Raw genomic sequence first — 25,352 nt, 5'->3', positions numbered from 1 at the left:
ATTGCAAAACGCGCAGGGATGCTCAAAGATGTTAAAAATTCGCCAATAACAAATGGAAACAAATTTTATATAATAGGCAATACAACTAAAAATATTAACATTTTGAAGTTTTAAACTTTATATGATCACTGAAGAAGATGTAATGAAATAAATGATTGAAATAGCAGAAACCAACAATGGTGCTTTTTTAAGACAACTGCGGTCTTTAAAATAACACTTTAACACTGTATGACCCAGTGCCCCCAACTTGTTGTCTGGACACCCTCGACTTAAACGTGATCTTGAAAACAACTCAGTTGGTGATTATGAAACAAATCTTGGCTGAAACTGTTTTTCAGTGCATTCATCAGTAGACCATGTTCACGAATGCAAGCTACTGGCACAGTCCAGGGACGGAACCATTGTCCCCTCTCACAATGGGGCAACTTCTGGACGTTGCAGCTGAGCGCTGGGGTGACAGGGAAGCAGTTGTGTCTGTCTTCCAAAATCACCGCATCACTTTCAAGCAAGTCCTAAACAAGGTAACCTACAAAAACTTCCTTTCATTTATTTGTAACGTTTCAGCTGCTCTGCCATGGACCAGGGGAATTTTGTGTTTGGAAGCAGTCATAGTAGGAAGACACTTAACAAAAACAATTATCCGAGAGGAAAAACAACAACATAATTGTAGACAAGGTTGTCTTTAGCACTAAAGACGTAGTTCCAGCTTATAACGCACAAAGAGATCTCAGACAAGGCAACATATTATTAAATCAGTAGTCATACTCAGGGGGCAGATTCCTTGACAGCTGGTGAATTAGTGTCTGTAAAAATCCATCTAGAAATATTTTGTAAATCATCAGCGGCATCCAAGAGCAGATCTCTCTATATTTTGATAAGTCTTCCATTATTCATTTTACATTCGGAGAGTACAGAAAAAATATTTTACAGTATTCCGTCATACATTCCACATAATCCTGCCACTGCCTTTCATAAATTATACTTTTTTTATCAAATATTTAATTGTTCCCTCAAATCATCATGAATTCGAAAATACATCGTAATCACTCAGAACGCTGGCCTTGTAATCCTGGGGTCTCGGGTTCGATTCCCGGTGGTGCCCGAATTTATAACTTGTGTTGGGCAAGACCGTGGTCTAGGCAACACGGAGTTTTCCTCCGTGGCATCCCAACAATTACTCCATTCACACACAGAAGAAGGCAATGGCAAACCACTTCTGGATCATCTGCCAAGAACGTATATGAACAGGTCCCAGTCCGAGAAAAGGATGGAAGGATCCTGTTCATATGGACCTGTCGGCAGACAGAGCACTAATAATAATAATAATAATAATAGTAATAACAAGAGGGCGTATGAAGCATGTGGGGTATTTCCCAGGTTTTGAGAGCTGCTACGACAGAACCTATAATTTTTATCATTTTCATCACATCTTGATCGAGTACAAAAACAGATGCCACAAAAGAATAAGAAATCTATAATGTAATCAGAAACAATATAATCCCTAAAACAATGCGAAAAAGGATTAATGTAAGATGCTATGTTTTCCAGCAGAATTAATATAAATATCACGTATCGATAACCAGAACTTCAAGTTGTTTACCAACTTGTTTAAAAAGAAGACTGTCTTTTGGATCGTTGCGCCGTGCAGTATCGACGTTTCAGAGGTGCTTGCTGCCTCCAACATCAGGGTGACCGCCCTGATAATACGAATAACACAGTTTTCGATATCACGTGACTTCCTGTTTTAGACACACAAAATGGTTCGTTTTCTGATTCAGACGGACAAGATGGCCGCCGGGTTTCTGACGCTGGGACTTGTACCGGGAGACCGGCTGGGAATCTGGAGTCAAAACTCCAGTGAGGTGTACCTCACAATCCTTGCCGCGATGCGAGCAGGACTCATAGCGGTGAGTTTCAACGGGAAAACATTGTATTTCCTCGCGTCATAAAACTTAGTATCAGAACTGTTAAAATACCAACTAATACAAGTTAAAACAGAAATGTATTAGGAAATGGCACGGAACTCAGACGTTCACAACCATTAAAAATTCGACATTAGATTCGCTTTGTCCATTAGTCTAACCCAGGGGTCGGCAAACATTTTTTCTAAAGGGCCAAATAGTAAATATTTTAGGCTCTGCGGGCCACGAGGCAATCTCGAGGATATTTATATAGGTAAGCCTACTTATGTAACAAATTTATTGAACAAAATGTAACGTAATAATAATAATAATAATAATAATAATTGTTTGAAATACAGCTCTACTATTGAGAAGAATGGAACATTTCACCAAACTAAGGTTTAAATTCAGTACTCCCTATAATCAAAATTGACTGTAAATGTTCATCCGTTAATGCTGACCTGTATTGAGATTTTACATATTTCATCTTTGAAAATGTCTTTTCACACAGGTAGGTGCTGCCAAATACAGATATAAATCCCCGAGCATATGATATTAATTGACCGTATTCATCGCTTGGAAGACATTTATAGAATTCTTTCTCTCAACTACTGAACTCGGCAGTTTCGTAATAGCGCGTACTTTGAAATTTCAAAGAATTTAAATACGTAAAATCCGTTCTTAGCTCTCGGGCCGGATTTGGCCCTCGGGCCGTAGTTTTCCGACCCCTGGTCTAACCGGATATTACTTCAGAATGTCTGAACTAATTTCTGTTCCTGAAGATGGAAACAGTACCTAGAAGTCGACACGACTTTATAATTCAGAAGACTTAACTTATCATCTTACCGCCATGAGAACCTCAAATACCACATTTTTTTTAATTAGTATGATTTGAGGTTTTCACGGTGGTATGTTTGAAGACAGCCATCTTCATTTAAACTTTCTATAACTCATGATAAATTCGAAATGATATGTAAGGAAGAAATCGTGGTACCTTCTCTACACTGGCCCGGAGGAATTGAAGAACACGGGAAACGTCAAAAATAGTTTGCCACCGGGCCGATATTCAAATTCACGACCTTCAAAATTCTAACCAGGATTTTCTAGCAATTCACGTTTCATTAGGCTTTTTTAACTAATGATAAATGCGTGTTAAACCTTTTTTTTTAAAAGAAAAAATTCATCTTTCCTGTACTGACGAAAAGTATTATCGTGTTATACAGATGTTAATTTGACTTAAAGTAGATTTACTGAACAGGTGATGATCAACCCAGCCTACCAGCCTCCTGAACTCTTGCATAGCCTGAACAAAGTTCAGGTAAACGCACTCGTCCTGGGGTCCGACAGCTATTATGATAAGGTGAAACAGCTTATCCCAGACCTTGGCAGTTACACCGATTATGCCATCCGTTGCGCTCACGCGCCATCTTTAAAGCTGCTTATTCTCCTAAGCGAGCGGAAGTTACCGTAAGTTCTACAACATATGTTGTCTCAACTACTGCTGGAATTAAGACCAGTGAAACGTTATGATTTCAACAACTACACCACACAATTTAAGAGGGAACAGTACCAAAGGATGGCGCAGACTTCTTGCTTAAATGTGACATTAAATCAAATCCGTGTCTTTGAAGCACGAAGCTCATCTAAATAATATTTTTAAAAAAATCAGTTCCTACCTCAAAGAAAACAACGCGTGTCCTTGACAAAGACCAGTCGTTAAACGCTGTTTAAGATAACCGCTGTATTCACTGAATATGATCCCGGATATTCACACTCTTGATCTAATGACCTCGGCGTTCATCGAACCCAACTCCCTCAGAATACTCATTGAGCTGTCAAAGATAGTCTGAACTCCACATATCGTAAGGCCCGTTTCACACATATACGGCGACCGTCCAAACGGCTCCGTTTACAAGGTCAAAGATTATACGAGAGCTTTCACACGCATCGGTGCCGTCTATACGGTAACGGTCTACCGTGAAGTCGCCATGACCGTTCTAACGGCGTACCACGTTGGTAGTCGGGTGAACAGTTGAATGGCTTCCTTCACACGTGCCGTGTGTAATGCCCGGTTCCGTGACTTAAGTACCAACCTTGTGAAGTAATAATCAGTGAATGTGAATTTATTAAACTTTCTACAATGAAATGAATTGTTCTACAATTAAATATAGGTATAGTAATAAAGATATGATTAACGTTCATGAAATTAAATCTTTGAAAGCTGCTATTTCAGAGAGCCAACAGGTGTTAAGAAGTAGTCAGCTAAAAGATTTCTCACACTCTTTGCTGATATTCCCCCGCGCACTACTTCTTCACCACGTATTTTATCAGGACCTGTGATTGTCAATGTATCCTCTGCCTCGTAGCCGTCTCTCTCCCGAACAAAGTTGTATAAATCAACACAAGCCTTGACAATGTCTACAGCAAAATCAGGTTGCAAGTTTATAGCTCGATAAAAGATCCTCCATTTATTACTTAATATTCCAAACGAGCATTCTATGTACCTTCGAGGCTCTAGAGAGACGATAACTGAGAACTTTTTGTTTTACTGTCAAGTTATGATGGCAACAAACAACAGAATAACCGGCTCCGGGTATGATCGGTTGTGTGTGAAGTTTTCACCGTTCCGTGTAAACGGTACCGTTTGGACGGTCGCCGTATATGTGTGAAACGAGCCTAAGGGTGAAGTTCCATGCATTCATCTGAGCCCTAAATTGAAATAAGTAGCTATGTTCACGCTCCGACCGCCTTTAGTCACGGGAAAATAACCCAGACGTAGATGTATGTCTTATGGGTATAGCACCGTGAAGTCTGGTAGAAGTTTACCAACGTTTAAGAGGGCCTTGCTGCCTCCATCATCAGTGCGATGAGACCTTCGACTCACAGACGTGAAAACCTCAAGCCCAGGTTTATATACCCGTTAAACACGATATTTCACGAGTAAAGGAATCTGTTTTCCATCGTCCTCGTTTAAAAGAAAGAAACCACGACGTTTCGGAAACTTGCTGTTTCCGTTTTCAGCTAGCTCTATCTGACAGAACCAACTGAGTAGGTAGGTACCTCTCGCCTGAAGACGGAAACAGAGTCAGTTTACGAAACGTCGTGATTTCTTTCTTGAAAACAAGGAAGTTGGAAAAAGTTCAGATAGCGAATAATTTTAAGTGTAGTCCACCATCGTCAGAACCCTTTAGAATTGAAAAGAATCTGTGTTTCAACTGGTAGGCGAATACGGACCCGATCTATTAGGGAACTTTTGGAATTTCTTTTTTTTCAGGGGCGTTCTCCGGCTGCAAGATGTACTTTCTAAATCGACCCCGGAATCCCTGGATCGAGTCCGGCAGGTGCAACAACGCATACAGCCTGATGATGGATGTGTTATCCTCTTTACTTCGGTATGAAAACCTAGTCACACGCCACTCAAATTGCGCGCAGTGCGTTTTAGAATTCGGAATAATTAGATTTTAATCAATTTTAGATAAAAATCTGATTTTTTTTAAAAAAAATAAAAATACAGTTCATCTGACTTTCTCAGATTTTTGTGACCAATTTATGCATCGAGGTCTTGGTCTCTTGAAAAAAGCTGCTTGAACTAATTAAACAGGAAAGTTAGGTCGGCTCAGAACCGACGTGTGTTCGAAGCCAGGAAGAGATTCATGTCCTTCCCGGGAATTTAAACCAACTAACTTCTTCCTAATCACAATAAAGTCTCTACTAAAACGACAAAACAACATTTAAAGACTTATCTTATCAAGGAGAACATTACAAATTATTGCAGCAATATTGTTTCAGGGCACGACGGGTCATCCGAAAGGCGCTCTGCTGAGTCACCACAACATCGTAAATAACGCACTTTCCATAGGCAGACGGCTACTTCTCTTTTCCCAGGTGAACTGATATTCTAAAAGCGATCAATTAATATTTACATTCCTGATTTGTATTCGCGAGATTTCAGATTTAAATCTCAGCCCAGAGACCGACTACCATAATGCAGAATTTGCATAGAGTTCATCAGTTCCTCCAGGAAAATGAAGGGATAGTAACTTATATTAAGCCGTGGGTAAGAAGATTCTGACGTATCCCGGCGCAAATATTTTCTGTGTCCCGAAATCTTATTACCAGTCGGAGTATTGTAATCTCATTCGGTTCTTCGTTGTCAGGAAAAGCATTGGTAGCAGCAAACACTTTCGATGCAAGGTATCGTTCGATAATGAACACGTGTTCTGCTAGTATACGTTGACAGAGGCTTCATAATCATCTTTTCTGGAGGGACTATAAAAAAAACACGAAAAATTCCAGTCACTACACTTCGATCCGAGATTTAAACACTCGGCCTCCCAAATACGAAGTCGACGATTAGACTAGAAATTTGCTTACGTGTTTTTTTAAATAATATGTCAAGTACCAATGGATTTTGCAGCTGATTTTTGCATAAGGTGAGAGCCAATGCTGTATTTTAATGCACACAGCCTCATCGGTGGTGCCTCTGCACTAATTTCTGCCATGCTTCAGCTACGAGCGTTTCTCTAGTCACCTGTCTTTGTTATGGAGCGGCGCTGGTAATACCGGACTCACTGTTCCAGGCCAAGGCGATCCTACAAACCGTTCAGAAAGAAAGGTAAACTGAAATTTGTACAATGCACTTTATGAAAAACTGGTTTTTCTTCCAAGGACCAGTCCGTGTAAATGGAACCAGGTTTTGTCGGTACAAAAACAATAACTTTGGGACAATTATACCATATACAAAAACGTATTCTTGTATAGTCGGCGGAGTGTTTTTGGCCGGTGGAATTTTCAAGGGGAAGGCTAGGAGCGAGTCACTGACTGCACCGAATAGCTTATCGGACTGAACGCACAAACAAAAGAAATACACTGACCGTGCCACCTCAGGTACACAGACTAGGCCCGTCCGCCAGCTCCGCTAGCTTGGAATTTTCAAGGGGAAGGCTAGGAGCGAGTCTCTTGTGCGATGGTATAATGCTGACTGCACCGAGGAGTTTATCGGACTGAACGCCCAAACAAAAGAAATGCACTGACCGTGCTACCTCAGGTACACAGACTAGGCCCGCCCGCCAGCTCCGCTAGCTTGGAATTTTCAAGGGGAAGGCTAGGAGCGAGTCACTTGTGCTGACTGCACCGAGGAGCTTATCGGACTGAACGCCCAAACAAAAGAAATGCACTGACCGTGCTACCTCATGTACACAGACTAGGCCCGCCCGCCAGCTTGGAATTTTCAAGGGGAAGGCTAGGAGCGAGTCTCTTTTGCGATGGTATAATGCTGACTGCACCGAGGAGCTTATCGGACTGAACGCCCAAACAAAAGAAATGCACTGACCGTGCTACCTCATGTACACAGACTAGGCCCGCCCGCCAGCTTGGAATTTTCAAGGGGAAGGCTAGGAGCGAGTCTCTTTTGCGATGGTATAATGCTGACTGCACCGAGGAGCTTATCGGACTGAACGCCCAAACAAAAGAAATGCACTGACCGTGCCACGTCAGGTACACAGACTAGGCCCGCCCGCTAGCTTCTACTGCGCCGACTATACCTGAGTCTCTTACTTGCAACAAATTCAATTGTTTTTTATATACGGCCGAAGTTTCAGTAATATTGTAGCTATTTCTGTCAAGGAGTCCGAAACATCATCTTGCGAAACTTGTTTTGCCAGCGACTTTCTTGGCAAACGCTTAAATATTTTATCACTATCAATAATTCTTTCTCGCTCATTACATAACCTCTTCTATTTCTTATCGCAATACCAATCTCAATCGCTCTTCATATAAATGCTGTTGACGAAAATGTGTTGTTTTACTGCACACTCAACTTACGTAACCTACATTCAGCGTAGACTTTTGAGTCGCTGATAACACCGTAACCTGAAATTCCGTGGCTGATAAGGTCTTTTAGCGGCGTCGCGTCTTATATATATAAAACAATCATAGAATTACAGAATATAAAAAAGAAAATCTACAATAACGAAAATTATAATTGGGGGCAAGTGTGTCCATCCAGAAAATTGAAAACAAAAATTAGAGTGACGTCTTTATGGTGGGATCAAAGCCCACGAGGGTCACGTGGGCAACTTCAGAGTCTCCTCGAGGAGTAAAAATTCTCCAAGTCCGAAACTATTTTAGTATAAAATACCAGTTTAGGAAATATTCCTCCGGTCGAGTTCCAATGGATTGTTCCGTTATCAAAAAAAGTCTTAGGGGTAGACCGCATGTGCCCAGAGACCCGTGCCTGCTGGTGACCACTATTACAGTTATTATACCCTTTGCAGGTGTACGATGATGGTGGCGAGCCCTTCGCTGTATGTGGATATGTTGGACGCGATGCGTGACCACAGTCTAAAACCGGACTCCCTGATTATAGCGGCCATTGGCTCGGCTCCGGTTCCTCAGCAACTGGTTCATGACATAGTCGAATCCTTCGCAGTCCAGAGAATATACGTATGTACTGTGCAATGTATCGATAAAGCTTTCGAAATTTGGAGATCCGGTTTCCGAGTAGCAATTATTTGTTGCAGGCCATGTACGGAATGACTGAGACCAGCCCCTTAATTTTCCAGTCGCTCGCCTCTGACGCTGTGCAGCAGGCAGCGGCCACGGTAGGGGTCGTTACAGACCACATGGAGGTACGTGTGGCTCACAACTATTTACTCTTCATAGGAAATGACGCTTCTTCGGAAAATAATTATACAACTAGCAACAAGCTTTATCCATGAATTATAAACGGTCTATGTGTGTCTTTCCGTTTGTATATTTGCATTTCCAATTTTAATTAGAACGTGACACGAGTAGACAGATTTATCCAAAACCGATTATCAGGAAAAAAGAATTTTGTGTTGATAAAGGTAAAATAACCGCCACGGTGGTCTAGTGGTCAGAACACTAGCCTTGTAATCCTGGGGTCCCGGGTTCAATTCCCGATGGTGCTCAGATTTATAACTTGTGTTGGGCAAGACCGTGGTCTAGGTATCACGGAGTTTTCCTCCGGGGGCTTCCCCGGTTCTCCGTGGCATCCCAACAATTACTCCATTCACACACAGAAGAAGGCAATGGCAAACCACTTCTGGATCATCTGCCAAGAACGTATATGAACAGGTCCCAGTCCGAGAAAAGGATGGAAGGATCCTGTTCATATGGACCTGTCGTCAGACAGAACACTAAATAATAATAAAACAAAGGTAAAATGTACAGCTGCAAGGAGCTCCATGAATTGTCAGTCAGTGACTGATGCAGCCTCAGTTTCTCGAAAAGAAACAATTACTGACCCAAAACAGAGAAAAATCAAGGGTTGAATTAACCCGCAGGAAATCTTCAAGATTTAGCTAATCCAGTATCATATGATGACATGGTACGAAACTTCCGCTTTACTAATGTTGTTTTGTTTTTGTTGTGATGGTACTGGTGCCTTGACGCTACAAGACCATTATTTGCTGGGCTGTATAAGAAGACGACGGAGAATTTGCAGGATACTTCAAACGTGTACATCATAATCCTTTAAAATCCTAAAAAAACACCAAGTTACGAAATACTCCTTCATTAATATAGCATATTGCAGGCGTTGATCCACAGCCCTTCTTTTGTCTGGGATTTGCAGGCAAAAGTTGTCGATCCCGAAGGTCGAATGGTTCCAATGGGAACTCCGGGAGAACTCTGGGTGCGAGGCTACGCCATTATGCTGGGTTACTGGGGTGAGGAGGAGAAGACCAAGGGAATAATAACCCCAGACGGGTGGCTCAAAACTGGGTGAGTTGATGCAAGATAAAGTCTGACTGAAGACTGCGATTTCAGTTTTTCACGGCGACGAATATCAAAAAGACTTATCTTTTGGGATGTTGGGCCGGATAATATGGTAGATATTAACTGATGTTTCAGAGGCGATTACTGCCTTCTTTATGGGAAGGGGTGGGGGGGGGTAAGATTTGCGATCAGTTGCATGGTTCATATAAGATAGCACTGAATGGATTTAGATTAAATTGGAATTGAATGTCTACACTAAACGCTAACATGTGCATTTCATTTCCCTCGTATAGGCATCATACAGGTCTACCTCCTACTTTACGATAAATACATATTACATTAAATATGTAACGTGTATTTAAAATATTTTAGGCATGTTTGAAACTAAAAGTTGCAAAAACTCGCGTATTAGGTTCGTCATATGTGTCTGTCCGTTCGTCTCTAACGACTCGAGAACGGCTGAGCGGATGTTTACAAAACTGAAAGTCCTTGACATATACTAATTTAGGTTAAGATCGGACAACTACAAGCGAATTAATATGCAGACGTACTATGGCCTGATGTGATAAACAGTAATCGAAAAACAACGAAACAAAGTTCGATCTGTAGCAATGAAGTAAAGATTGGTTTTGCAACAACACATTTTTATCTGCAATAAATTAGAATTAATGCCAGCGAGGTATGGCCTATTAAAACTAAATCTACTGGACGTACACTCACAGAAAACCTTCTACTCTTGTACTCTACCGACAGGGACCAGTTCGTGCTACAGGAGGGTGGATATGGACGGGTTGTGGGTCGCCTCAAGGACATAATCATCCGAGACAACACCAATATATTTCCCATTGAAATTGAGGAGTTCTTTATTACTCACCCCGATGTCATGGAAGCCCAGGTAACGCAAGGACGAAATGCTTTTTTCACAGAACACCTAGTGTTTGGTTAATACATCAGGTAGCAAGAGATGAGCGGGCGACAACTTACGAGGTGCGATCGGAAGGTTTCCAGACTGCGCGTATAAAAACCCGTACACTTATCTCAGGTATTAAATTCATCCATCACCCTCGAAGTAGTTCCCCTGGGAGTGAACACAACGATCCCAGCGCCGCTGCCAAGCCTGGAAGCATCCCTGGAAATCTTTCTTTGTCAGCCTGTCAAGCACCATCTGCGATTCTGCCTGAATCTCTTCTATCGTCTCAAATCTCCTTCCCTTTAGCTGAATTTTCATCTTTGGGAAGAGGAAGAAGTCACACGGAGCTAAATCCGGCGATCCGGCAAGATCTTTGAGCTCCTGACAAACGAGAAGTCGATTCTGCTTCTGGTCCTCAGACAGGATGCGTCGCATGTGGAGTTCTTCCTTTAGAATCAGCTGACAGGTCCCATAGCCTATCCCAACAATGTCGCACAAGTCGTTGATGGTACGACGTCGATCTTCGTGAATGGCCTGCCGAATCTTCGTAACATTTTCGGGCGTTGTGCTCGAAGATGGTCGTCCAGAACGCTCGTCATCATCGACAGAGGTTCGGCCATTTTTAAAACGTGAATGCCACACAAAAGTTTGTGCACGACCCATTGCGGACTCCCCAAATGCTTGCTTTAGCATTTCATAGGTTTCCGTAGCCGTTTTGGCGAGTCTTTGGTAAAATTTGATGCACACGCCATTCCGAAATCGCAGGAGGGTCGGTGTAATGCACTACCAAAACGCCCGTAACTAAGAAACAAATGCTAATTCGATGATGCCGGCTGGCACACTGAATCACTATGGATGTAGGCCGCACCCCCTAAAGGCAGAAGCTCGTACTACATCCGGTTCGCCCTCTATTGACACAGTCTTGAAACTTTCCGATCGCACCTCGTATCTGAAGGTGAATACATTGCCAGCGGTACAATTTTATACTCTTCTTACACTTTACCTGGATATCCTTTCATGATTTTCCTCAGTCCAACAAGGTAAATTCTGGCATAGCAGCTAAAAATATTATGAACTACCAGTTTCGTCAACATCTTTACGTGTTCAATGTCGTCCTATCAGTCCTATGCTAATCTACGGTACATAACTTATGCGGTTCACACCGAGTCGTTGCAATGAAACATGTCTTCTGTTGGTTAAATTGCTAAAGAACAGATTTTATATTCAACACCGTACAATATCTCGTCTGCTTCTTAGATATGTCAACAGAAGACATGTTTCTGCAATAAATATACGTCAATACTACATTACACAGATTAAAATCACGAAAGAAAAACTCGTATTTTGATCTGAAGTATAATTATCTACTTGTGTTCATTAATGCCACACCTAACACGAAGTTCATTGCGCAGGCGTTCGGAGTGCCAGACCCGCGATTGGGAGAGGAGATGTGTGTGTGTATCAGACAACGCGCATGCACTGCCCTCTCTGAGCAGCAACTGAGAGAATTCTGCAGAGGAAAGGTACAGTACAATCCGGTCCCACACGCCTAGCACAGTACTCAACACGATCACGTTACGACCAAACAAGCTAGGAAATGGATACATAATGTAAAAATTCTGGCTAGTTCGTCACAATGGGGTGTCTGGCTGACGAAGACGTCATCGTGGTGAAGGGGGTGGGGGAACCTATCAAGTCACTTCCATGAACTCAAAGGCATATCGATTTTCATAAAGTGTGTCCCATCCTACCTCAACTAAAATGTGTGTACAAATTTTAGTTTTTCTCCCCAATATTAAATTAAAATCTATTCATTGCATCTGTTCAAGATTTGTTACCTGCAGACAGACGTGACAAAGGTAACAGGTTCATTTCTTGAAACTTTCAGTTGCCAATGCAAGTTAAGACATTTTAAAGCACATCAGGTTGGAAATGTTTAAAAAAAAAATTTAAGAATTGGAGCAACAGAGAAACTGTCAATATTAATCTTGTGGGTTGTCGCACTATGTAGATTCCTAAGCAGAAACCACCATTTCTGAGAAACACACTGTCTCCATCTTTGGGGTGTCACAGCCCAGAAAAGCAACACTGCCATCTTCACTGTGATAAGAACCTCAAATCTCATGCAGAAAAACTGCTTTGAAATCATTTTAAGGCAAAGAAACGAAGAACAAAAACCTGTTTACAGAACAGAAACTTTGAAACCTTATTAATTGTGACACTGGAAGTAACAGTGTACAAGACGATAGTGGGTAAAAGTTTCAACACTAACACTAATGCCCATTATAAAAACAGATCCTGAACTACGTGACTCAGAAGACACGCAAAACCAGCTTAACGTTAGTCATTCACCATGTCCTTGATTTTCAAATTGAATATCTTGCACCCGTACTCAAGCTACACATCCAGTTTGTGCGCTCCTTAAAATAATTTTCCTCTCTAACAATATCAAGTAAACTGCATAAATCATGAATTTTCTCCTTAAATGTCTAAAATTATTACTTAATACAGCGAGAATATTTTGAAGCTCTTACACTAGAAGTGGGTAACAAGGCAATCGGTGCAGTGATCGCCCATAATCGAAAACCTCTACGTAATGCCAGTGTAAGCACCAAATATCCTTACTGAATAAATTAGAAGTAAATTACTTGTAAGTTGTGTCACACTTCTGCTTCAGCTTGCAGACTTCAAGACCCCACGATACTTCAGCTTTCTGCCGGAGTTCCCTCGAACAGCTACGGGAAAAGTGGATAAACTGTGGTTAAAAAAATCTGTCATGCAGGAATTGGATGTCAGTGGGCAATATTTAGCCATGCAATAAATACAGTTTAAATGTTTATTCTTTATTGTATGAAAGCGTTGTCAGATGACGACAAATAAACCATGGGATATATCACTTGAAACTTCATGTATTACTAAAATATATCCTCCTCCTTGATTCTTCCTTCATTTTTACAGATACATAAATCTTCCTCTTACTATAACATCCAGATTAATTTTTATCAGGGGTTCTCAACCTTTTCAGATCTGAGACCATATTCACTCTCTTATTGACTCATAGGCCTTCATGTAAAAAGAGAGGGCGATTAATTAAAATTTCTTAAAAAGTTTGACAAACTTTACAGACATGTTCTCATAGGCCTATTATCGGACGACTATCTTCATCCAGATCAGCCATTAAAAAGATATTTGGTACTGTTTTTTTATTACCTTTCTATATCAAGTTTGATTACTATTGTTATGATTTTCACGCATCATGCATTGCATGATCTGAAGCTTTCATGGTGACGAAGTATAATGAATTCTTCTCGGGCTACTAGCCGTGTCAGGTGGTTGAATGGAGAAAATGCCAACATTTCGAGAACCATCTTCATCCCTGTCCTCAGGGTACTCAGGAATTCAATACCCTGAGGACGAGGACGAAGATGGTTCTTGAAACGTTGGCGTTTTCTCCATTCAACCACCCGTCACGGCTAGTAGCCCGAGAAGAACTCATTTTGTGTTAAAGAGTTCTTTATCTGGCATGTTTTATGAAGCTAAAAACTGCTTACTGCCAAATCCTTACAACATTAGCAAACTTGTTTCTTGATAACTTCTTTTTATCACATGGGTTGACAAAGTATTCCATGAAATGGATGTACAGAACATATAGAAAACCTGGAAGTTGAGAATTCCTAATTTACAGTGGAATTTCCTTCACATCAGATCTAATTAAGTCCTTCTCTTGCTCAGCTCATTAAGAAATTCTCTGCCACTTATGAAATACTGATACAGCTTGGTTTTATAACTCTGTAGCAGCAGAACTTGAAGGTTCAGCATCACTAACACAAAAGCCCATTACTGGACATTATCATTGGTTCTATCCACCTACTATCTTCACAGCCTATTTCCATAAAATGCTCTTAAATGTTATATTCCTGTCCCCTTCCTGACCTTTTACACTTCTGCCTTCCATATTCTAGCAACAGACTACACCCAGCCCACAGCAGCCTCCTAGATATTTCTAAGAGTTTTTAGTAATCTGAACACGTCGTGGAATTTCTGACCATTAAATTTCCTGCATTACCCACTTAGATCCAAATTCTTTGTTTTTAAAGACCTATAATTTACGTTCTTCCCTCAGTGAGACTGCAATATCATATAAATAATTTCAAACAATTTGACTTCAAGCATTAACTTGACAGAAAGCAGTCATAATGATAACGCATTTTTAACTCATGATAACAAACAGTTTCAGAATTTATTCTTCCCCTGCTCCTACTATGAACCTCGTTTCTGTTGGGTTTCAGTTGGTATTTATTGCAGAATTAGAACAAACAGCTACAGGAGACTCACCCACTAGGTTCAACACGTGTTTTGCAGAACAGAAGCACTTGCATTTGGTTGCAGACTGCAGATACCACTGTTCATCTCCTCTAAACATAAGAAGTATCTCTATTTCTGTCTCCATGTTGATATTCCAACCTTATCTCTGTCAAACTGTGATTCTTAAATTTTGTACCAATCACAAGATAGGCAATATAGATACAAGCGAAGACAATGAGAGTTATCAGTAAACAATTTATCAATTCGCTTTCCCTCTGTTTTCTCTTCACAATGGTGGTCCTACATGTTTGCTGCATCTCAGTAACCTCTTGTAATTGCGGCATACAGGCCAACTTACTATCCGTATGGTTTTCTGGAAATATAAAACAGGTTATCTAAGCATGAAGCTCAATTCATGGGTTATGAAATATGATATATGAAACAGGGTAACTGTCAGTAACGTGGTAGGTTGTGGAATGGACGACCAGGTTTTGATTAACATGACACGAGTTTTCCTTCTCTCAACAATGTCAAAATGTGGATATACAATCTCTTGAACAGGCAGTTTTATCTAATAGTCATTAAAGACAAAGAGGATCTATATTGCTTGTCCTTCTTGCATCCCCTGTCTGTAATGATGGTGACTATTCAAATTGCCTGTCCTAACCTCACCACCAGAAAGAAACATTAATCTCAGTATTGATCTGTCACTATTTAGATACAACAGAACTCTATTTTACTGAGCCTACCTGTTTCATTAGAACAGTTCAGAGGAATCTCTGCATAATAGATGTTCATCTGTGTTATCCACGTGGCCAGCAATTGGCATTCACAATCTTTTGGATTCTTGAACAGCATGGGATTTTCCCTCAGGTCCAGCAAATGTAGGCTGCACAGAGGTGCTAGTTGATGGGAAGACAGAACTTTCAACTCATTTCCAGATATATTAAGCTCTGAGAGTTTGGGATACATCCCCAAAGGGGGTAAATCCTCAAGGTGGCAATTTGCCAGTGACAGTAACTCAAGGGTTTCACTGACTGGGGCAACTGCAAAGCCTCCATCTCCGTTTAGTCGATTGCTATCCATGAATAATTTCCTCAGCTTTGGTAATTGAAGGATTCCGACAGGGACCGTCTCTAATGCATTGTGTGACAGACGAACAACTTCTAGTTGTTGCAAAGGGTCAAATGTCCCATTCTCTATGTAAGATATCATGTTATTATCCAGGTAGAGGTACTTGAGGTATGTATAGTTCTTGAAGGAATCCTTGTACAGGCCTCGTATCCTGTTGTAAGTAGCGCTCAGGGCCTGGTGAGGAAAACATGGAAAACATCAACAAAAATGAAAGGACTCATATGAACAAAACACATCATTACTAACTGTTAAAGAAGGCAGAACATATAGTTACCATTCAGCTTCAAATGTTAAATCCATCCTTACAGCAACTGTATACTCATGTGTGTGTCAGTATTTATTTATGTATCTTTTAATATATGTACATATGTATGTACTTTAAATTAAAACATTTAATACATCTAGAATTCCTGCTTATAATATTTTAAAAATATCTATCATGTCTTAGTTTTGTTACAAAACAATCATAAATTTTTTGTTGGTTACTACTTATCTTCTTTAAAAATATAGATCAAACTTTTATTTAATGACATATCATAAATTATGAAAAATGCTGGAATAGGAACTTAAATTATGGCACAACCATTTCCGTTCTTTTTTACTATTATTTATTAATCAGCCTCTGAGGAATTAAAAGAATTAAATAAACTCATTAACATGAAATAAATAGTATTTTGAATTTAGAGTTATTCTTAATAGAAGTATAAAAAGTAAAATTTGACTGAGAAAGTTTCTGGTTACATTAATGCCAACTTCACGTTCATATAGTGTTCATTTCGCAAATATATCTGTGTAAACCAAGTCATGACAGTACAATCAATAAATCTTCAGTACAGTTAATGATATGGACAATTTCAGAAAAAATTATCAATAAAACTAACCAACCAAACAATCATCTGGTAATAAAATCTAAAGGCCAGAGCTGATGAAATCAAATTCTGCCATACAACACAATTCTAAATCAATTAAACCCACTTCACATTCAAAAACCTTTTTACAGAAACATACATTTTAATATTTTTCTCTCACTTCCTCAGTACCCTGAGGGGCAATTTATGCACAGAAGTTCAATATTCTTGTCTCACAATCCCAACTACATGACCAGCGCATCATAACCTACCATACTTCCTTACATTAGCAACACTAAATGTCCTGAATAAATCAAGTTCCTTCCTTTGAAATACCCTAAATTGCAACATTTTCTATCCCTCACAAATCTAGAAAACTGTTTTGGCACTTCACATTTATGTTCTTACCTCAAGTGACAGGCCACAAGTTGTGCAACCACATGAATTAATTAACAAAATAATTATTATTATGGCCCATATCTAAGCAAAATGAAATTCTAAGTTTCAGCTTATATTGGTCACAAAAACAATTCCGGAAAACGTAACTCAAAATAACTAACCAACTTCGTGGATCAGACTTTTTGAGATGCTGATAGTAGCTAGTCAAGAAAATTCCCACCTTTTGTTGAACAAAAATCACATCGCATGTTCACAAGAGCTTGCCAACACTGCCTACCCTGAGCAAGTGAATTCAGTCCTCACCCTCATGCCCTATTTTCATAAGATCCATTTCTGGAAGACTAACGTAAAACGACACAGCTAGGTAAAAATATACACATCTCATATGGACAAAGGTCTTCATCTAATTATTTTAAATTTTTAACCATTTGGTTGGTCCCGTTGGTAGTCGACTCCAGTGAAAGATGGCGTATTGAGATAGCGCGAATTTCAAGCTTTGTGTGTTAAGTCCGTTTTATTGTGTTTCTATTACGATTTCACACCTAGAATTTATCAACATCAGCAGTCTAAGATTTGTGAGGAGTCTACTGAAACATTCAGTGAAGATTTTTGACGTAAGTCATAATCAATTCTAATTGTTTCGATAAAATATTTCCTGCGTTTTTAGATTACGATTTGAGAAACAAGGGCTGCCAACTGTGAGTAAAATGACACGCCAGATTTGTGTATGAACTCTACACAAACCTAGCAGCACAGAGTATTTTTCTTTGTCAGTCGATATATATTTAAAGCTCCATTTAGAGTTTTCAAACTTTATTATAACGAAATTACTTTATGATATATTTTAAATATTATTATATGAACGTGTCTTTGTTGCATATTGACGTTTTCCGGATTCTGGCTACCTGTAGTTTAGTAGTAATCTGCCGACGTTTCAGAAGTGCTTACTGCCACCATCACATGAAGGAGGGAATAAGCACCTATAAAACGTCGGTAAACTTCTATAAGATTGAACGTCTTGATAATCCAGATGACAGAAACCTTATCTCTCACATGTAATCACTTTATTAACAGGAAAATGCATCTGTTATTGTGTTATGTTGCTGTATTCTATTTAGCTTCTCTCTGCCTGATAAGTTGGACATCATGATAAAGTTACATCCTGTTTTCTTTATTGGTGTACATAATAGCAATTCATGAGAAGAGTGGAAGTACATCATTTTACCCAGGGCCTTAGCCTTAAATGGCAAAGAGTGGACATTTTGATATGTTTATTTCTTAAAATGCCCATAGGAAGGCTAGTTGCATATGTAACAAACATGCTCCAGACATTACAGAAAGCATGCATTCGATTTATATTTATGTTATCATAAGTCAGTCTTCCCAAGCTTCCGAAACAAAATTTTGTACGCTTTATTGTTATATGCAATCGCGTATACAATATTTATCATTTTGTGTTGTGTATTCCTCGTAGAATAAACGGTATGAATGAATTAAATCAGCTCTAGCACCTATTGATAGAATAACCATATGAAATGAGGGAGAATTATTTCATTTCCATAGGACTCAGATTTTAACTTATTATCATGTTGGATTGCCTAGCGTTAACCCATTACAGCACGAAGCTGAAATAAACACTTCTTACCGCAACGAAAAAACAAAGCTTCTCCTTAACAAAAATCAATTATGTTCAGGGAAATAACCACTATTTTTCTGACATCATATAAAACCAATGCAAAATGTATTGTTACTGACTGTTAAAGTATGTGATACAAAAAAAACATGCTGCTAAGAGCTATTTTTAGAAGCACAGACCCAGTTACGTTCAAAAAATAGACCGCCACTATACCTTAATATCCGAACTAAGCGTGGTAGGCACATGTTTAAACATGCGCCCAGAGCAGTCAGCTGTTGTCATATGGAAGCTGGTCGAATAAGTACAAATGTGTTCTTCTCCAGCTGATAACGCCACCGACAAAGCGAGAAACCACGATAGCAGTCGACACATAGCCACTGTACTGCAAACACAAGTCTTATAAAATGTTCATTTTTGAGATGATAATGTTGCGTCATATTGTGATGAATTATAATTGTTTAATTTTAACCGTCTAATCACAATAAAATATTTTATTAAATATTAAAATATTATTACTACAATTAACATTTAATATTTAAAATATATTAAAATGATGCTCTTTCTATCGAAATGTTCGATTTACAATTAGAGCATCATCTTTTTCAAGACATGTTTCGGTTTTCAATGAACCATCTTCAGGTGTTTAATCGATGTAAACTTAAATGTAATATTCTAAATGCAATCCTTCGTCATTTTGTTTTAACGTCCATGATTATGAAATTAATAAAATATGGAGGTGTTAGACAGAGGAATAAAGGAATAAATAAAAATAAATAACGTAAAAGGTGGCAGCTAACAACTTTAATAACTTTGTTCAATTTTTATCAGTCTAATCACAATAAAATATTATTATTAAATATTAAAATAATTATATTTTATTGTGATTAGACTGATAAAAATTGAACAAGTATATATTTAACACAATAACTTTCTCCGCGTCATGTGTTTATATTTCAAATTCTCATGGCTGTGAGTTCTGGAATGGAAATTCTGGAGTGTGGATCTTCTGGAATGTTGCGCCGTGTAGTCTCGTAGAAGATTATTGACGTTTCACAGGTGTTTGCTGGAAGCAAGTTGGTAAACTTATACCCCATAAAACAGACGTCTTGTTTATCAAATCTAAAACTTCTTGACGATGGTGAAGAGTCAATTGAATAAAAATTTCCTTGGATATTATCCATCGTCTAGTAAATATAAAACGTAATAGGGATTAGCTCTATCTAGTGGGCCCAACTGAGTAGGAACCTGAAGACGGAGATAGAGTCCCATCTCCGAAACGTCGTTTTACGTTTTATATTTACTAGACGATGGATAATATCCAAGAAAGGTCCGGAGATAGGGATTAGCTCTATCTAGTGGGCCCAACTGAGTAGGAACCTGAAGACGGAGATAGAGTCCCATCTCCGAAACGTCGTTTTACGTTTTATATTTACTAGACGATGGATAATATCCAAGAAAGGTCCGGAGATAGGGATTAGCTCTATCTAGTGGGCCCAACTGAGTAGGAACCTGAAGACGGAGATAGAGTCCCATCTCCGAAACGTCGTTTTACGTTTTATATTTACTAGACGATGGATAATATCCAAGAAAGGTCCGGAGATAGGGATTAGCTCTATCTAGTGGGCCCAACTGAGTAGGAACCTGAAGACGGAGATAGAGTCCCATCTCCGAAACGTCGTTTTACGTTTTATATTTACTAGACGATGGATAATATCCAAGAAAGGTCCGGAGATAGGGATTAGCTCTATCTAGTGGGCCCAACTGAGTAGGAACCTGAAGACGGAGATAGAGTCCCATCTCCGAAACGTCGTTTTACGTTTTATATTTACTAGACGATGGATAATATCCAAGAAAGGTCCGGAGATAGGGATTAGCTCTATCTAGTGGGCCCAACTGAGTAGGAACCTGAAGACGGAGATAGAGTCCCATCTCCGAAACGTCGTTTTACGTTTTATATTTACTAGACGATGGATAATATCCAAGGAAGGTCCGGAGATAGGGATTAGCTCTATCTAGTGGGCCCAACTGTGTAGGAACCTGAAGACGGAGATAGAGTCCCATCTCCGAAACGTCGTTTTACGTTTTATATTTACTAGACGATGGATAATATCCAAGGAAATTTTTATTCAATAGACGTCTTGTTGTTACTTTGCTTCGTATTATACTTGTATGCCTACAAAATGTTTACGAAACAAGTAGGCTTAATGGTCTGTTAATTATTTAGTATTATTTTGTTTCTTCTTACAAACACAAAACTTGTTTTACGGTAATTTTAAAGATTTCAGACTTGTGTGTGGCTAGATTAATAAAATTACGTGAAATTACGTTTCAGCCCGATTGGGCCGATTTCAGGATTATTAAACTTAAGCTTGAAAAAGCCTGTTGCGTGAGCTTATGTATATTTTATGACATGCTAACTAACTAACTAGATGGCTTACCGAACCCGAATGTTCATCCCCGAATTAACAAAAGCCCTCCACCGGACCCTGTTCTAAGCCAGAAAAATCCAGTGGCTTTCAACTCCTATCTCCCATAGATCCCGCCAGAGATTATCCTCCCATCTACGTCTAGGTCTCCCCAGCGGTCTCTTCCCTTCAGGCTTCCCAAATAGTGGACCCAACCAACCAGATGGCTTACGGAACCCGAAGGTTCATCACCGAATTAACCAAAGCCCTCCACCGGACCCTGTCCTGGGCCAACAAAATCCAGTCTCCTTCAACTCCTATCTCCCGTAGATCCCGCCTGAGATTATCCTCCCATCTACGTCTAGGTCTCCCCAGCGGTCTCTTCCCCTCAGGCTTCCCAAATAGTGGACCCAACCAACCAGATGGCTTACCGAAGCCGAAGGTTCATCACCGAATTAACCAAAGCTCTGTCCTGGGCCAACAAAATCCAGTCTCCTTCAACTCCTATCTCCCATAGATCCCGCCTGAGATTATCCTCCCATCTATGTCTAGGTCTCCCCAGAGGTCTCTTCCCTTCAGGCTTCCCAACCAATATCCGGTGCACACCTCTTGTCCCATCCATGCGCGCTATATGCCCCGCCCCGCCCATCTCATTCTTATTTTTTAATCAACTATTACGTATGTAGAAGGCTTTTGGCACTATTTAAAATCGCCATTATAATATGTAAAAGTTTTTTTAGTTTAATTTGTATGTTTTAATAATTATTATATTAACATTGAAAAGTTAAGTTATGCAGAGTTATTAGATTTATCGTCTACCCGTATGGTTCCAGTTTGTAATTAGTTGAAAGGCTTCGGTGTGGCCGATATCCCAAATTACATACGCCTTTAAAACTTGTAAAATTTACGTTGCATAAAGGCGGGGCACTTCTCAAGGATAAACGTTACTGTGCAATTTTGTATCTGCAGCGTGATTAGCTTTGCAATGGGAATGTATCTGCAATAAACGAACTTGATGTTCAGCGTAATGACAAAGAACCCGTTTGAAAAATTTGGAGTAAACCTTTAAAATGTTCATAACTTCCATATTCCATGTTGGACTTCGACTTCTCTGCACAAGGGACCTCCGCAATGACCCGTAAGCTTATCTTTGCCGTAAATATATTCTCGGATGCTTCCCAGAACAACTTCTAGTCACTTCGTTTCTTCCAATCTATTTCCTCAAAGATGTCAGTGAAGACATAATATTTCTGAGAATAAGCATTCTCAGTTTATCTATGGCTTAAAGATGTTCCATATGTTGAGACAAATGCAAATGGCAGTTGATGATTCACCCAGCTTAATCGAGAGATTCTGTGTGTGAGACGCTGTAATTTTATAACGCAACACTGAGTGTAACTCATACTTCATGAAGTTAAAATCTAATTTCAGAAAATTTCTCGAATCAGGGTATTGATGCATAATTACACTTTGGCGTTCCTCGCCTTTTTTTATACAATTTATCTCGTTCTTCTGTCTAAAGTATATTTGCACATAGAAAAACAATATCTTCAGTTTCATTTTGTCAGATTCAGAAATAAATTTTATGGTACATAATTTCTGTTGTTGGTTACTTCATTATACAGCATATTTCGGAAGGCTGCGTGGTAGTGTAATATCTCTACTACTGATTTTGTATAAAAAAAACATAATTGTATTTGAAATAAACACGTACCAACGCCCAATGTACATAAATGACAACTCTTTTAAAAATGTATACGATTTGAAGTAATCTGGGCTTGTGATATAGCCATAAGATATGCATCTGAAAACAATGTTGCCTCTACGAATGCCAATTTAGGTGTTTATTTGGATATTACACATAATAATGTAATAATGTTATTATCTACACCTCTATATTATAAAAATGTTTTCCGTTTAAGATACGCCTATCAGTTTAAAGAAATTTACCGATATTTGTTTATTTGTTTAAATCTTGTCAGTCTAATCACAATAAAATTCCTATTAAATATTAAAATATTACTATAATTAACATTTAAATATTTAAAATATATTTAATGATGTTCTTTATCGAAATGTTCGATTTACATTAGATCATCACTTTTTTACACGACATGTTTCAGTTTTAAAAGAACCATCTTCAGGTGTATAAAATTATATAAACTTAAATATAATTTCTTAAATGCAACTTTTTAGTCAGATGTTTATCAGATTTCAAATGATGTTTTCTATTTATATTTTTATTTTATATTTAAGTTTATATAATTTTATACACCTGAAGATGGTTCTTTTAGAACCGAAACATGTCGTGTAAAAAGTGATGATCTAATGTAAATCGAACATTTCGATAGAGAACATCATTTAATATATTTTAAATATTTAAATGTTAATTATAGTAATATTTTAATATTTAATAGGAATTTTATTGTGATTAGACCGACAAGATTTAAACAAATATATATTTATCACAATATGACGTAACTTTATCATCTCATGAAATTTACCGACTGTAATGGATCTGTATTAGTACTTCGTTTTATATTCGGAAAATACTAGGTCATGATCTCGACCGGAGACCAGTTGTACAGAAATGTTTAATAACTATCTTCAGTTCTTTCAGACAACAAATTGAATATAAAGATCTTTGGATATTTCCCATCGTCTAGTAAAATAATAAAATAGAACGACGTTTCGGAGATGGGGCTCTAACTGTTTTACTAGACGATGGAAAATATCCAAAGAACTTTTTATTTAAATAATTCACCATCGTCGTGAGCTTTTAGATTTGATAAAGAAATGAAATAGTCTAGCACAGTTAAATATGCAGTAACGACTTCACTAAGCACAGACTCCCATTCAACACACGAGGGCCATTTAATGAACAAAACAGAGTAGAAATCGTCTTGAGAAGATAATCGCTCGACTGGTCAGGAGATTCGTAGCATTTTTATGGAAATCGAAGTTTCATTATCGTGTTCAAGAGCCCAAAATAGATTAACAAAGAAAGATCAAACACACTTTGGAACCACGGACGTCATTTCTTCAACTGATTAAAAAAATATCCTTGTCAGCAATGTCAGTAGTGCCAAGGGATGATAACGAAGACCCCCTAATTATGACCGTGGGCGTAGCATTTCTAAGTAGTTCACGATGGGTGCGTATACCTCCACGCATTCTCTGCACCACCTAAAGTAACTAAACGCATAATACAAGGCCTTATCTGTCCGTTGGTTTTGCATCTCCGAAAACGAATTTAGATTAAATTGCATAAGGACGGTCTACATTAAAATTTTCCACAAGAGTTTAATTTTGGTTAAGGTCGGTTCAGTATGACCTCATTTCACACAACCTCATATAGAATTTTGTAAAATTTATTAAAATTATCTCACAACTAGATCATACGATATCAAATAGAGTTCATAATAAAGGAATAATGTCTTTTATTTTAAGGTTTTTGGGGAGGGGGGGGGGTTTATATAAAAAATTATGATGAAATGTCTGCATGCAGTGTACTAGCTATTTACAATTGATTATCCCTGCCAGCAACGGATTTCTACCTCGGGTACCTGAATATCAACAACCTTTACGAACAGAGATGTGCAATTTCAAAGACCATGTTTTGTAAACTCGGTAATTAACAGAACTTCCAATTAACATCGCCACCGTTAAGTACTCACGTCTGCGAGAGCTCCCTGCTTCCGTTCTGAATCTGAACAAATCCGTAACTGAGCTGCATTCACTGATGTCATGGGGTTGTGACGACATCATGTTTCTCCCTGCTACACGCAATACGTAATGATGTCTCGGAAGCAATGAAGTTTATATCGGAATACAACCCGCTACACTTCAACGCGTTACAAGAGACGAAATTGGATGCTATTATAAAACAAAAAGTTACAAATCTGTATTTGGACAAATTATTTTCCTAGTTATTATATAATTAGGCAAAGTTCTGGTCTGACCAAAATATTAACGAAGATAAGATAATTTTATATGTGATCCGTTCAGTGCTACTGGAAAGCTTTGCTTCTGAATCTACAAAAACGAAGAAAATTGTCCTAGAAACAGACTACA

The 25,352-nt window shown here is 38.8% G+C and overlaps 2 protein-coding genes across 5 annotated transcripts; one reads left to right on the top strand and one right to left on the bottom strand.

The window, feature by feature from the left end:
- Positions 1 to 331: 331 nt before the first annotated feature.
- Positions 332 to 13,454, top strand: LOC110827955 (medium-chain acyl-CoA ligase ACSF2, mitochondrial). The gene is made up of 12 exons (XM_087361023.1): positions 332 to 521; positions 1,779 to 1,907; positions 3,160 to 3,368; positions 5,176 to 5,293; positions 5,691 to 5,786; positions 6,368 to 6,516; positions 8,177 to 8,345; positions 8,423 to 8,530; positions 9,499 to 9,647; positions 10,395 to 10,536; positions 11,964 to 12,074; positions 13,229 to 13,454. The coding sequence occupies exons 1-12, from the start codon at positions 357 to 359 to the stop codon at positions 13,370 to 13,372; spliced, it is 1,689 nt and encodes a 562-aa protein (XP_087217149.1). The 5' UTR covers positions 332 to 356; the 3' UTR covers positions 13,373 to 13,454.
- Positions 13,374 to 25,061, bottom strand: LOC110827956 (osteomodulin). 4 transcript variants are annotated; one of them, XM_022060163.2, is made up of 4 exons: positions 24,956 to 25,061; positions 19,087 to 19,250; positions 15,606 to 16,164; positions 13,374 to 15,229 (listed from the first exon to the last, which is right to left on the bottom strand). In XM_022060163.2, the coding sequence occupies exons 1-4, from the start codon at positions 25,044 to 25,046 to the stop codon at positions 14,967 to 14,969; spliced, it is 1,077 nt and encodes a 358-aa protein (XP_021915855.1). In that variant the 5' UTR covers positions 25,047 to 25,061; the 3' UTR covers positions 13,374 to 14,966. The 4 variants fall into 4 exon arrangements, with proteins under 4 accessions (XP_021915855.1, XP_087217241.1, XP_021915856.1 ...); XM_087361115.1 differs by having other exon boundaries at positions 19,087 to 19,269; positions 24,956 to 25,042; XM_022060164.2 differs by having other exon boundaries at positions 19,087 to 19,255; positions 24,956 to 25,042.
- Positions 25,062 to 25,352: the final 291 nt, after the last annotated feature.

This window comes from Zootermopsis nevadensis, unplaced genomic scaffold (genome assembly GCF_977971745.1).
Source record: "Zootermopsis nevadensis isolate Lab colony 2312 unplaced genomic scaffold, Znev_1.0 Znev_ptg000003l, whole genome shotgun sequence".
In the NCBI taxonomy this organism is placed as follows: Eukaryota; Metazoa; Arthropoda; class Insecta; order Blattodea; family Termopsidae; genus Zootermopsis; species Zootermopsis nevadensis.
This window is presented reverse-complemented; position numbering and strand designations above follow the sequence as displayed.